A 12,479-nucleotide genomic window follows, 5' to 3' on the forward strand; every position below is an offset into this window, starting at 1 on the left:
CAAGATAATGCAGAAATCTTGCCCTCGTTAAAATTTTTTCTTGTTAGTAACGCACAGCAGGAGGGCTCTTGGTAGCTGATATCAAGCAAGCTCAGCCTTAAATCTGAATTTATATAGTGAATAAAGTACCCCTATTGCTCAAAATATAAAGGATAATTATAAGTTACGAGGAGTTCATGGCCATTATAAAAGGACTTAGGGCCCTAGGCAGAGCTGTTTTTATACAGGTTGGGACACTCTGAGGTAACTTTTAATTATCCTTCGATATTTCTGCAACTGGGGGTACTTTATTTATTATAATACACAAGTTGCAGTGAGTCATGTGACAGAAATGACATCACTACTCACCGTTTAGAACTGATGACATCAGAACTCACCGTTTATAAGGATATAATTTACAAGATATTTATGGCTTTTGTGTAATATATATATAGTATTAGTAGTTTATGGGGGGGCTGAATTGATTGAGCACACACAGTTATGAATTTTAGCAGCAATGGGCCACAGTTTGGATCTATAAAAGAAATATCATATTAAGTGACATGAAGTGAATTCTTTATTTGTGGAGGTAACAGCCCCGGACACCAATCAAGATAAGTGACTTGTTTACTCGCTGCTGATACGGTGCCGGTGACAGATTTATGGTTAAACAAGTCAGACGACAGAGCTAATATTTCCCAAACACAGTAATGCAGCTGAACAGATAATTGGGAAAATGTGTCAAAACACTCGTCTGTGTGGCACCCCCGGGACCTCAGAGTGTCAGCACCAGCGCAGGGGGGGGGGGATTATCGTGTTACTGATCAGAGAAACATAAACATGGAGCTATGGGGTTTGCCATCTACAGGGCCCGGGGCCCCATCAGAACCAACACACTGGGCTGACTCAGAGTCAATGATTCTCTCTCCCCCGGCACTCGCCCCATATGGGGCAGCAGGACAGGAGAACCCCAACCTGGGACATGCACCCAAAAATAATATTTACACCATATGAACAATAATATTCTCCTGCCGGGTTCTACCCCATGAACTGCTCTCTGCACTCATGAACTTGATTAGCTCTTCATCAACTGTCAGCACTTACATCTCTCTTTATAGGACACAACTAGACAGATAGAAAGACAGACAGATGGTGAAAGAGAGATAGAGGATACTCTATAGACAGACCATCTACTATCATCTAGATGATTAGACAGATTTGATAGAGAGATAGACAGACAGACAGACAGACAGAAGGGATTGATAGATGATATAGAGATGGATGGATGGATGGATGGATAGATATAGAGTGAGAGGGACATCTGCATGCAAGCCAATCATTCATTTTTCCATCTATGGTGCAGGAATGAGCTGGAAAGAAATCCCATGGATGGAGAACCCTATAGAAAAGTCCAAGGTTGAGTCAAGGAACTCATGGGCATGAAGGTCCCACCACATAGAGGTCTTACCTGTCCTATAACCGGTGTTATTGAGATACACAGAGAAGGTGTGCGTCTCATGTTGGGCCTGCCAGGACGGGGAGGAGCAGTTCTCATTGTTGGTGTAGGTGTTGTGGTTATGGACGTACTTCCCGGTGAGGATAGAGGAGCGTGACGGGCAGCACATTGGAGTTGTTACAAATGCGTTGATGAAGTGGGTGCCTCCTTGTTCCATGATCCTCCTTGTTTTATTCATCACCTGCATGGAGCCTGGAATTAGACACAGTGGGTTACACTTTATCTGTTTGCTCAGCAAACCCAACAGGGTCCAACAGGGGTCCTACTGCAGGGGTCCTACTGCTTGTAACTTCATATCGGCAAAAATAAAAATGAATAGCACAAGGGCCCCTTGCTTTACCCTAATTAACGGGTATATTTACATGACTGGCTCAGGCAGGACAAGGGACCTGGCTGTGGCACTTCAAAGAGTTCCCAATTGTGCCCAAAGGGTCCTGTGTGATCTGCTGCTGGTGAAATATATTCCACTAGGGGGAGATAAAAACTGTGGTGTAACTATAGAGGAAGCAGATCCCGCAGTTGCAGGGAGGCCCGGACTGTAGGGGCTGCTTCCTCTATAGCCAATAAGAAAACACCTCCTCCCCAGCCGCCGGTGAGGAAAGGGGAGTCGGGCGGGATGTGGGTGGAGGCCGGCAGAGGCGGAGCATGGGTGTGTCAGAGGCGGGATGGGAAGTGAGCGGGAGGATGGGGGATTAGAGAAGATTTTTTTGCGGGGGGGCCTGGCGCAATCTTTTTTTTTTTTTTTAAATGTTTTTATTTGCACCGTAGTATATAGACAGCGCCGTTTCTGTAGCTGCTGCCGTCCCCCCTCCTCTCCCGCTCTTAAAAATTAGCGTTGGAGCGGGTTTAAGGGGGCAGTATTGCTAGTGCATTGAGCGCAATAGAGCCCTTTGCACTAACGGAGCCGAATTTCCGGGTTAAAACCCGGAAGTTCGGCTCTTAAAATTACAAGAGGCGGCTTTTTACTACCCCTTGTAACTGGCCGTTCGCTGCCGCCTGAGGCAAGGGCTTCACCTCATGGCAGAAGCGCCCCCTGTATTTAGAATTGGGTCTGCTCTACACACTTTCATCGACCTTCCCCAACCACAAAAGCATAACATGAATTTACCTTCCAATATAATACAGAGTATTTAATAAGGCAAGGATTTCTGTAGTTAAGTGTCCCCTTCCCCCAGTTATCCCTGCCTCTCCCATTACACAACTCAGTTCTCCAAAATAAGCCCCTATTTTGCAATTGTTCCCCCCCCCATCTCTCTGACTCCCGACAGATATTAAATGCCTACCCGACAATTCCTCTGACATATGCCATGATGTAAATCTATTTCTTGACGTCTTTGAGGGGACAGTGTGGGAACGTATTTTATCCAGGGGGATCTATGGTCAAAAACTTTAAATCCCCCTTTGGCTTTGAGGAGTGAATATAAGCATTTTTCCAATAGCAAATAAATTTTTTTATTAGCGTTTTATTAGGCGATCGCAGCGCAATCATATCCCCCTCCTACCTGCTCCAGCATCTCGTAATATAATCACAGCCCGCGAATAACGAGTAGGCGGTTTTGTTTGCAGATGCCTGCACCATGTGCCTCAACATCAATGCCTACTCGTTTTTCATTGGTAGGCGGGCGGGACCAGCAGAAGAGACAGGCGGGCCAAGAAGAAGAGATGGCCACGGGCCGTGAAGGTTTTGCTCGATGCTGGAGCAGGTATGTGGGGGGATATGATTGCGCTGCGATCACCAAAAAATAATGCTTATAACAAATAAAAAAATGCTTATATTCACTCCCCAAAACCAAAGGGGGATTTAAATTTTTGACCAATGATCCCTATTAAAAAAAACTTTGCTACCTGGCGTTCTGAATTTAGATTGGCCTCCGACCAGTCCATTTGTTGAGCAAAGTGGAGTTTCATTCTCACTAGGTTCAGTGTTGGGGGGTATATCTGAGGTTCAGCAATTCAATATAGCTTTTCTTTTTTTTCAAATATGTCTTTATTGAAAAAATTTTATAACAAATAAAATAAACAAATACAAAGGAATTTGGAATTACGAAAAGAAAAGAATGATGGATAAATCCATCGTTAATACAATTCGAACGTACACACACGATAGCCAGAGCAGTAATCTCCTCTTAAAGGAGAAGGAAAGCTCCAAGACAGTTTATTGCAAATAAAATAGCCACAATAGTGCAAGCTAGAACACTATATTTATTCTGCAGAATGCTTTACCATACCTGAGTAAACAGCTCTAGACAATGTCTCTGTTTGTTTAGGATAGAAGCTGCCATATAAGCTTGTTGTGACATCACTTCCTGCCTGAGTCTCTCCCTGCTCACTCATAGCTCTGAGCTCAGATTACAGCAGGGATGGGAGGAGGGAGGGGGAGAGGAGCAAACTGAGCATGCTCAAGCCCAAGCCCTGGAGGTTTAAGCTGAAAACAGGAAGTCTGATACAGAAGCCCATGAGTACACAATAGAAGGAAAGAAATGTGGTGTTTCTTTTGACAGGGGACTCAGAGCAACATTACTTTGAGGGTTTACTGGTATATTTATATAGTCCTTTCTGATAAAGCTTACTTAGTTTTAACCTTTCCTTCTCCTCGGAAAAAGAAAAGCGATTAAGAATACCTCCTTCTTAACATCTGATTTATGTGGTGGCTCCTGGGGTGGTTCGTGACGTTTGTTCCTGCGAGCGTAGGAGATTTTGAATATACTGTATTGTTGAGTAATAGTTCCGTATCATACCACGTAGTGTATCTAAACGCATATATCGTTGGGTGTCTAGTATGAATCGGGAGCGATTGGATGTAACTCATCCATGTCGAAAAAAATTTGTCAGTAAATTGGATTCCACCCAATCCATGTGAAATATATGGTGTAGCTTTTGTTCGACCAGAGATAGTGGGGGTGCAGATGGGGAAAGCCAATGGTGCAGAATGGTTTTCCGAGTTGCAGCCATTAACCTTTCTGCCAGCTGCCTTTCAGAGCGTGAAAGTTTCAGGTGTGGAGGGGGTATGCCAAAAATCGCCCATGTTAGCGTAAAAACGTTTGCTCGTTGAGTCAGAGACTTCCAGTTTATCTGAACTTCCCCCCATAATGGTTGAATGGTAGGGCATAGCCAAAGACAATGCACAACATCAGCCCGGGGTTGATGACATCTCAGACAATTATCCGAATTTAGGGTACCCATATGATGCCTCCTAAGAGCAATATAGCTTTTCTACTCGCTGCTGAAACAAAATACCCGCCAGTTTTCTATCTGCCTGTGAGATTTTTGCCACATCTCCGAATATCGCCCATGTGGGTGTAGGTGATTTATCGATTAGTAAACGGACTTCATTGCAAAACCTTTGTATAAGTGGGGCCTGGCGCATTCTAATTACGCCACGGGATAAAAAAAAAGAGAGAATGCGTCGGGGCAACAAACTGCCGCTTATTCTCAGAAATCTGTATAAAGAAGTCCTGGATGAATGTCATTTCACCGCAGCATGAAACGAATAAGAGGAATATGGCAGCAGCATGTGCACGAGTTCCTGCGACCCCTGGAGACCACGAACCTGCTTTAATAAAATCTCGTTGGTGACAAGGGTCTCGTAACTCACCCATCATCGATATGAAAACACATGATCTCATCTTCCCCGGCGCGGCGCAGGCTAATTCAGACTGACAGTTTCGTGGGAGGCTGAAATCCTGGCTACACTTTCCAGGCAGTCGTAACTAGGCCAAGCTTTAAATATTTATGCCCCGAGCCAAACAAACTAATATTTAATCACCGAAACCTTTCAGACGAAAACATGGAGACACATTTGTATCTCTGCAAATTAACTCCTTCATTGATGGGTGACCAGTTTTGTAATGTTGTGTCCACAATAAGCACAGATATTTTGTTTGTCCCTTTATGCACTGCTGGTTCTGGCATTAGAGACACTACAGAAATAACGTCTACACTATGGTTTCTATAGTCACTAAAACATGTAATAAATCCATAAGGGATAAATTGCTTACAGAGGCTTTTATCAACACTGTTACTATAGGCACTATCTCTCTCTACTATACCTGCTATCCCACAGTCACACTCCCTTCCCAGAGACTATTATCCACTGTTACTATAGACACCATCTCTCCCTACTATACCTGCTATCCCACAGTCACACTCCCTTCCCAGAGACTATTATCCACTGTTACTATAAGCACCATCTCTCCTACTATACCTGCTATCCCACAGTCACACTCCCTTCCCAGAGACTATTATCCACTGTTACTATAGGCACCATCTCTCCCTACTATACCTGCTATCCCACAGTCACACTCCCTTCCCAGAGACTATTATCCCACTGTTACTATAGGCACCATCTCTCCCTACTATACCTGCTACCCCACAGTCACACTCCCTTCCCAGAGACTATTATCCCACTGTTACTATAGACACCATCTCTCCCTACTATACCTGCTATCCTACAGTCACACTCCCTTCCCAGAGACTATTATCCACTGTTACTATAGGCACCATCTCTCCCTACTATACCTGCTATCCCACAGTCACACTCCCTTCCCAGAGACTATTATCCACTGTTACTATAGGCACCATCTCTCCCTACTATACCTGCTACCCCACAGTCACACTCCCTTCCCAGAGACTATTATCCCACTGTTACTATAGACACCATCTCTCCCTACTATACCTGTTATCCCACAGTCACACTCCCTTCCCACAGACTATTATCCACTATTACTATAGACACCATCTCTCCCTACTATACCTGCTATCCCACAGTCACACTCCCTTCCCAGAGACTATTATCCACTGTTACTATAGGCACCATCTCTCCCTACTGTACCTGCTACCCCACAGTCACACTCCCTTCCCAGAGACTATTATCCCACTGTTACTATAGGCACCATCTCTCCCTACTATACCTGCTATCCCACAGTCACACTCCCTTCCCAGAGACTATTATCCCACTGTTACTATAGACACCAACTCTCCCTACTATACCTGCTATCCCACAGTCACACTCCCTTCCCAGAGACTATTATCCCACTGTTACTATAGGCACCATCTCTCCCTACTATACCTGTTATCCCACAGTCACACTCCCTTCCCAGAGACTATTATCCACTGTTACTATAGGCACCATCTCTCCCTACTATACCTGCTATCCCACAGTCACACTCCCTTCCCAGAGACTATTATCCACTGTTACTATAGACACCATCTCTCCCTACTATACCTGCTATCCCACAGTCACACTCCCTTCCCAGAGACTATTATCCACTGTTACTATAGGCTCCATCTCTCCCTACTATACCTGCTGGAAAATTAAGAATTCAGATTCGTACCCAGTCTTTACTTAAAGCATTCTTCAGCATATATCAGTGGGCAGCAGACTGAAATATACTTGGCAATCTCCCAACTAGTTAATAAGTCACAGAGAGTTTATACATTCTATTTTTAAGTCTTTTCTTCTTGACACAGACCACAAATGCTTTAGCGAGTACTTTATCTGGTTTAGCTCTTACTCAGCTGCCGAACATAAACGGCACAATTTCCAAGTACGACTGCTCTTCTCACGCAAACAGGAAAGTGTTAAAAGTGATGTTAAGCAAAACAAGGTGTGGGGAAGGGAGCATCACATACAATCAATTTATCAAGTCACAGCATTAAAGGAAATGTAATTCCTCTGCATACAGAGAGCAAAGTGACATTAACTGTACTGATGAAATACAGGCAAATGCATTCTAAGCTTTATAGGAGTGTGTATAGAGCATTAACCTGGATTAGATTTTTTACACACTGAATCTTGAACTAAATGTCTGCCAACCTGATAATGAACATTTTTATTTGTGGTTTACATTGGGATAATAGTCTCTGGGAAGGGAGTGTGACTGTGGGATAGCAGGTATAGTAGGGAGAGATGGTGCCTATAGTAACAGTGGATAATAGTCTCTGGGAAGGGAGTGTGACTGTGGGATAGCAGGTATAGTAGGGAGAGATGGTGTCTATAGTAACAGTGGATAATAGTCTCTGGGAAGGGAGTGTGACTGTGGGATAGCAGGTATAGTAGGGAGAGATGGTGCCTATAGTAACAGTGGGATAATAGTCTCTGAGAAGGGAGTGTGACTGTGGGATAGCAGGTATAGTAGGGAGAGATGGTGTCTATAGTAACAGTGGATAATAGTCTCTGGGAAGGGAGTGTGACTGTGGGATAGCAGGTATAGTAGGGAGAGATGGTGCCTATAGTAACAGTGGATAATAGTCTCTGGGAAGGGAGTGTGACTGTGGGATAGCAGGTATAGTAGGGAGAGATGGTGCCTATAGTAACAGTGGATAATAGTCTCTGGGAAGGGAGTGTGACTGTAGGATAGCAGGTATAGTAGGGAGAGATGGTGTCTATAGTAACAGTGGGATAATAGTCTCTGGGAAGGGAGTGTAACTGTGGGATAGCAGGTATAGTAGGGAGAGATGGTGCCTATAGTAACAGTGGGATGTGGGCTGTAGGGCAGTAATAGTAGGGTGATATTAGGTGCCATATCATATATATGTTGATACTACAGACATTTGTAGATCTGAATAAAGAAGAATATTTCTTACCAAGTTCCACATCTTGGTCGTCGGTCAGGACGAGGATGATATTGGGGCGGATATTTCTACGGTCCCTTTGAAATCTGCCTTTCATACGCTGTTTGGACAGGACACTTCCCTCTATGGCCGGCAGAACCAGAGCCATCAGTAGTGTCAGCAACAATATTCTCCAGTGCTCCATCGTGCGTCGCCCTCCCAGAAAGCTTCACCTTCGGAGCCAACAGAACTGGAAGAGAAAAATGAAGGCGATCTGAAACCGGTTTATAAACTGCACTACAATTCCCAGCATCCTCGGGCAGCTTGTTCAGTTACACGATGCACAGGGAGCTCAGCACTTACTCATATGACCTGGTTTACAGAATGCGACTCCTCCAAAAATAACCAAAGAAGTGAGTAAGCAGCACAATGATAAGGAAGTGGTAAAGAACACATTCGCTTGGGTTTTTAGTTAACCCTTTATGAGGACTATGCTAAAGTATTGCTTAAAGGGCAAGTTCAACTGTCAGATCAGCTACTGTCTCCCTATTTTGCCTCTCTCTCTAGCAACTGCCATGTTTTTGGAGTAATGAAAAAGAACGCAACTCCAAGCAAGTTCCTAATAGTTTTGATGTTATGTGTAAATGTTATTGTTATTAAAAGCAGTATCTGCCTGGCTGTTTATATTGTGTGCACTGCTGGTTCTGACACCGGCTGACAGTCAGACCCACCAGCTGCCAGCGACCCACTGCCGAGGCAATGAACTTATTTACATTTACAGTAGGGATGCACCGAATCCTGTTTTGGATTCGGCCGAACCCCCTGAATCCTTTGTGAAAGATTCGGCCAAACACCAATCCGAACCCTAATTTGCATATGCATATGCAAATTAGGGGTGGGAGGAGGAAAACATTTTTTACTTCCTTGTTTTCTAACAAAAAGTCATGCGATTTCCTTCCCCATCCCTAATTTGCATATGCAAATTAGGATTCGGATTCGGTTCGGCTGGGCAGAAGGATTCGGACGAATCCAAATACTGCTGAAAAAGGCCGAATCCCAAATCGAATCCAGGATTCGGTGCATCCCTAATTTACAGCACTGCTGCCAAGAAACGCTTGTGCCCGTCTGTGGGAGAGACAAGAAAGCTCAGCAGGGGCAGAGCAAATAAACCACTGAATTTTAAACTATGGATTGTGACTGACAGGTGATGGGAGTGGCGACAATATACGTTTAATTCCCAATGCCCAGGTATGATTTATCCCCCGACATCAGGGAGACAAGACGCCTTGAGAGGTTATAATAAAACAAACAGCACCCATTGAATTCCCAAGCTCCCCTGAACAATGGGGCTGTCAGTGTAAGGTCACACAGCTCCCCCTCCGTCTCACCCACCAGCCACAGATCCATATTTCATTGGTTCCCCTCAGGAAAGAGCCTGATTAAAGAGTTTAAGGAACACAATAAAGTTCCCGGGAGAAGCCGAGTGATTTATGTCCCTCCCGCCGGGCAGGAAAAGTCGCTTTTCTTTATTTCTCCTGCTCCTCTCGGAAGTTTTATTGGTGCCCCTGCAGGAGCCAATCGGATACAGATTAAGTCGGCTCTTTCTGTGCCCTGCACTCCAATTAGTCAGGGGCCCCGGCTTTATTGCTCCAGACAGATCTCAATCAGCTCAGATCCATTAGAGAGAAGCATAGAGAGTTGCAGTTGGACAGAGGTGTCCTATACATAACCCTTCACTCATGTTATATATGAATACAAATATATAGAGAAGGAATGTTCTGGGCACACAATAAGCTATACCATCATACTGTACTGTTTAAGGGAAACAATATGGCAGCTCCTTCCATATGTATAAATACAAATATACAGAGAAGGAATGTTCTGGGCACACAATAAGCTATACCCTCATACTGTACTGTCTAAGGGAATCAATATGGCACCTCCTCCTCCCATATGTATAAATACAAATATACAGAGAAGGAATGTTCTGGGCACACAATAGGCTATACCCTCATACTGTACTGTCTAAGGGAAACAATATGGCACCTCCTTCCCATATGTATAAATACAAATATACAGAGAAGGAATGTTCTGGGCACACAATAAGCTATACCCTCATACTGTACTGTCTAAGGGAACCAATATGGCACCTCCTTCCCATATGTATAAATACAAATATACAGAGAAGGAATGTTCTGGGCACACAATAAGCTATACCCTCATATTGTACTGTCTAAGGGAAACAATATGGCACCTCCTTCCCATATGTATAAATACAAATATACAGAGAAGGAATGTTCTGGGCACACAATAAGCTATACCCTCATACTGTACTGTCTAAGGGAAACAATATGGCACCTCCTTCCCATATGTATAAATACAAATATACAGAGAAGGAATGTTCTGGGCACACAATAAGCTATACCCTCATACTGTACTGTCTAAGGGAAACAATATGGCACCTCCTTCCCATATGTATAAATACAAATATACAGAGAAGGAATGTTCTGGGCACACAATAAGCTAAACCCACAGCTGTACTGGTTACTGGAACATATTACACATGTTTTCCCTTTCTTCCTTCTACTATTCCTTCCTTCTATTTCTTTGCTGTTAAACACAGACTCAACAGGTGCAAAAGCCCAGATTATGGCAGCTGTCGGTTGAGGCAAACAGGGCTGATTTCATGCCGCAAGACTTAACATTACAATTACTTGCCACTGTACCTACTTGGGAGCCATGAATACAAATGGACAGAAGCTGAGCTGTGAGTGAGGGATGGAGAACAGTTCAATTAGACCGGTTGGCAGAGAGTTCAGAGTCTGATTAAGGGCATATACCCCAGCAGGGTGGGAAATTACCAGCAACTCACGGGCCCATTTTGGCCATAGAGCCATGAAAGGGAATTGCTGCAGTTTATCTGCCCCCCGGGGGCCACTTGGCACGTCAAGGAACAATGTCCCGGCAAAATGACTGTATATTAATGGAAACTGGCAAATAGAAAACCTACTATATGAAAGCAGCATTGTGGCTTAAAGTGACACAGCGCCGAGTAATAATGTGATTGCACTTGCCCTTTAAGAGGAATTTTATCTCATTCCATCCCTTACGTGTAACATGAAAAATGTAACTCTCCAGGGTGCAGCTTCCAGTTTGCAGATAAAGAACTGAGCGTTGCTATCAGCCAATCAATAACATCCATAGAGGTGACCGGGAGCTGCAATCAGACGGACATTCTTTGCATTGCAGCAAATCCGAGGTGCGATATCGGGTGTGTCCCCTGCCTGCAGGGCTTTGAGGTTCCTTATAAGGAGGGACTCTGTATAAAGCACCTAATACCTGCAGCCACTGTCTGTGACCATATAAAGGCACAAGGCTGCAGGTTGAGTTATACAGGGAACTCATGTATTATAAGGGATAATGTACCCCCTACTGTAAATGATAAGGATATTAGAAGTCACTGTATTTAAAGGCACAAGGCTGCAGGCTGAGTTATACAGGGAACTCTGAGTATCACTCATGTATTATAAGGGATAATGTACCCCCTACTGTAAATGATAAGGATATTAGAAGTCACTGAGGGATTGTTCTGTGACCATATAAAGGCACAAGGCTGCAGGCTGAGTTATACAGGGAACTCTGAGTATCACTCATGTATTATAAGGGATAATGTACCCCCTACTGTAAATGATAAGGACATTGGAAGTCACTGAGGGGTTGTTCTGTGACCATATAAAGGCACAAGGCTGCAGGCTGAGTTATACAGGGAACTCTGTATTATAAGGGATATTGTACCCCCTACTGTAAATGATAAGGATATTCGAAGTCACTGAGGGGTTGTTCTGTGACCATATAAAGACACAAGGCTGCAGGCTGAGTTATACAGGGAACTCTGAGTGTCACTCATTTATTATAAGGGATAATGTACCCCCTACTGTAAATTATAAGGACATCAGAAATCATTGAGGAGTTATATCAATTTAGAAAATTCAACTGATGAATGGGGTTTGATTATATAAGATTATACTATATAAAATAACAAGAGGACGGCAGCTTTGCTAGTTGGCACAGAGGATTCTAGGCTGTACCAATAACAAACCAACTGCTCCAAGACACCCGGTTAAAAGGCACCAAGACTCAATGTTTTTTTTCTCTAATCTGAGAATTTGGGTTTAATCCAAGTTGGACACAACCGTGAAATAATTACATTTTTAATGCATCGGCCTCTGTTTTGTCTGTCTGGACAAAAGCCCAGGAAAATAATAAATGGGTTACAGAAAAGGGTCAGGGCACTGTGGCATTATGGGAAAGCCGAGTATTCATGGATCTGCCTCACAGCGTTCTGCAGGCCAGTTTCTCGTGGCCCTGAAGAGCTGACAGTTGACACAAGGGCACAATAAATGTGGATTTACAGTGTTACACGGAAAGCAGT

The 12,479-nt window shown here is 43.8% G+C and overlaps 1 protein-coding gene across 3 annotated transcripts in view; it reads right to left on the reverse strand.

The window, feature by feature from the left end:
• sulf2.S (sulfatase 2 S homeolog) overlaps positions 1–12,479 on the reverse strand; it is a 123,497-nt gene that overhangs the window by 28,405 nt on the left and 82,613 nt on the right. For all 3 annotated transcript variants that reach the window (XM_018238155.2, XM_041579269.1, XM_018238157.2), the window contains 2 exons: positions 8,081–8,297; positions 1,448–1,687 (listed from right to left, as the gene is read on the reverse strand). In XM_018238155.2, coding sequence (XP_018093644.1) covers positions 1,448–1,687; positions 8,081–8,252 — 412 coding nt within the window. In that variant the 5' untranslated portion in view covers positions 8,253–8,297. The remainder of the gene's footprint in view (positions 1–1,447; positions 1,688–8,080; positions 8,298–12,479) is intronic.

Source organism: Xenopus laevis, chromosome 9_10S, assembly GCF_017654675.1.
Source record: "Xenopus laevis strain J_2021 chromosome 9_10S, Xenopus_laevis_v10.1, whole genome shotgun sequence".
NCBI lineage: Eukaryota > Metazoa > Chordata > Amphibia > Anura > Pipidae > Xenopus > Xenopus laevis.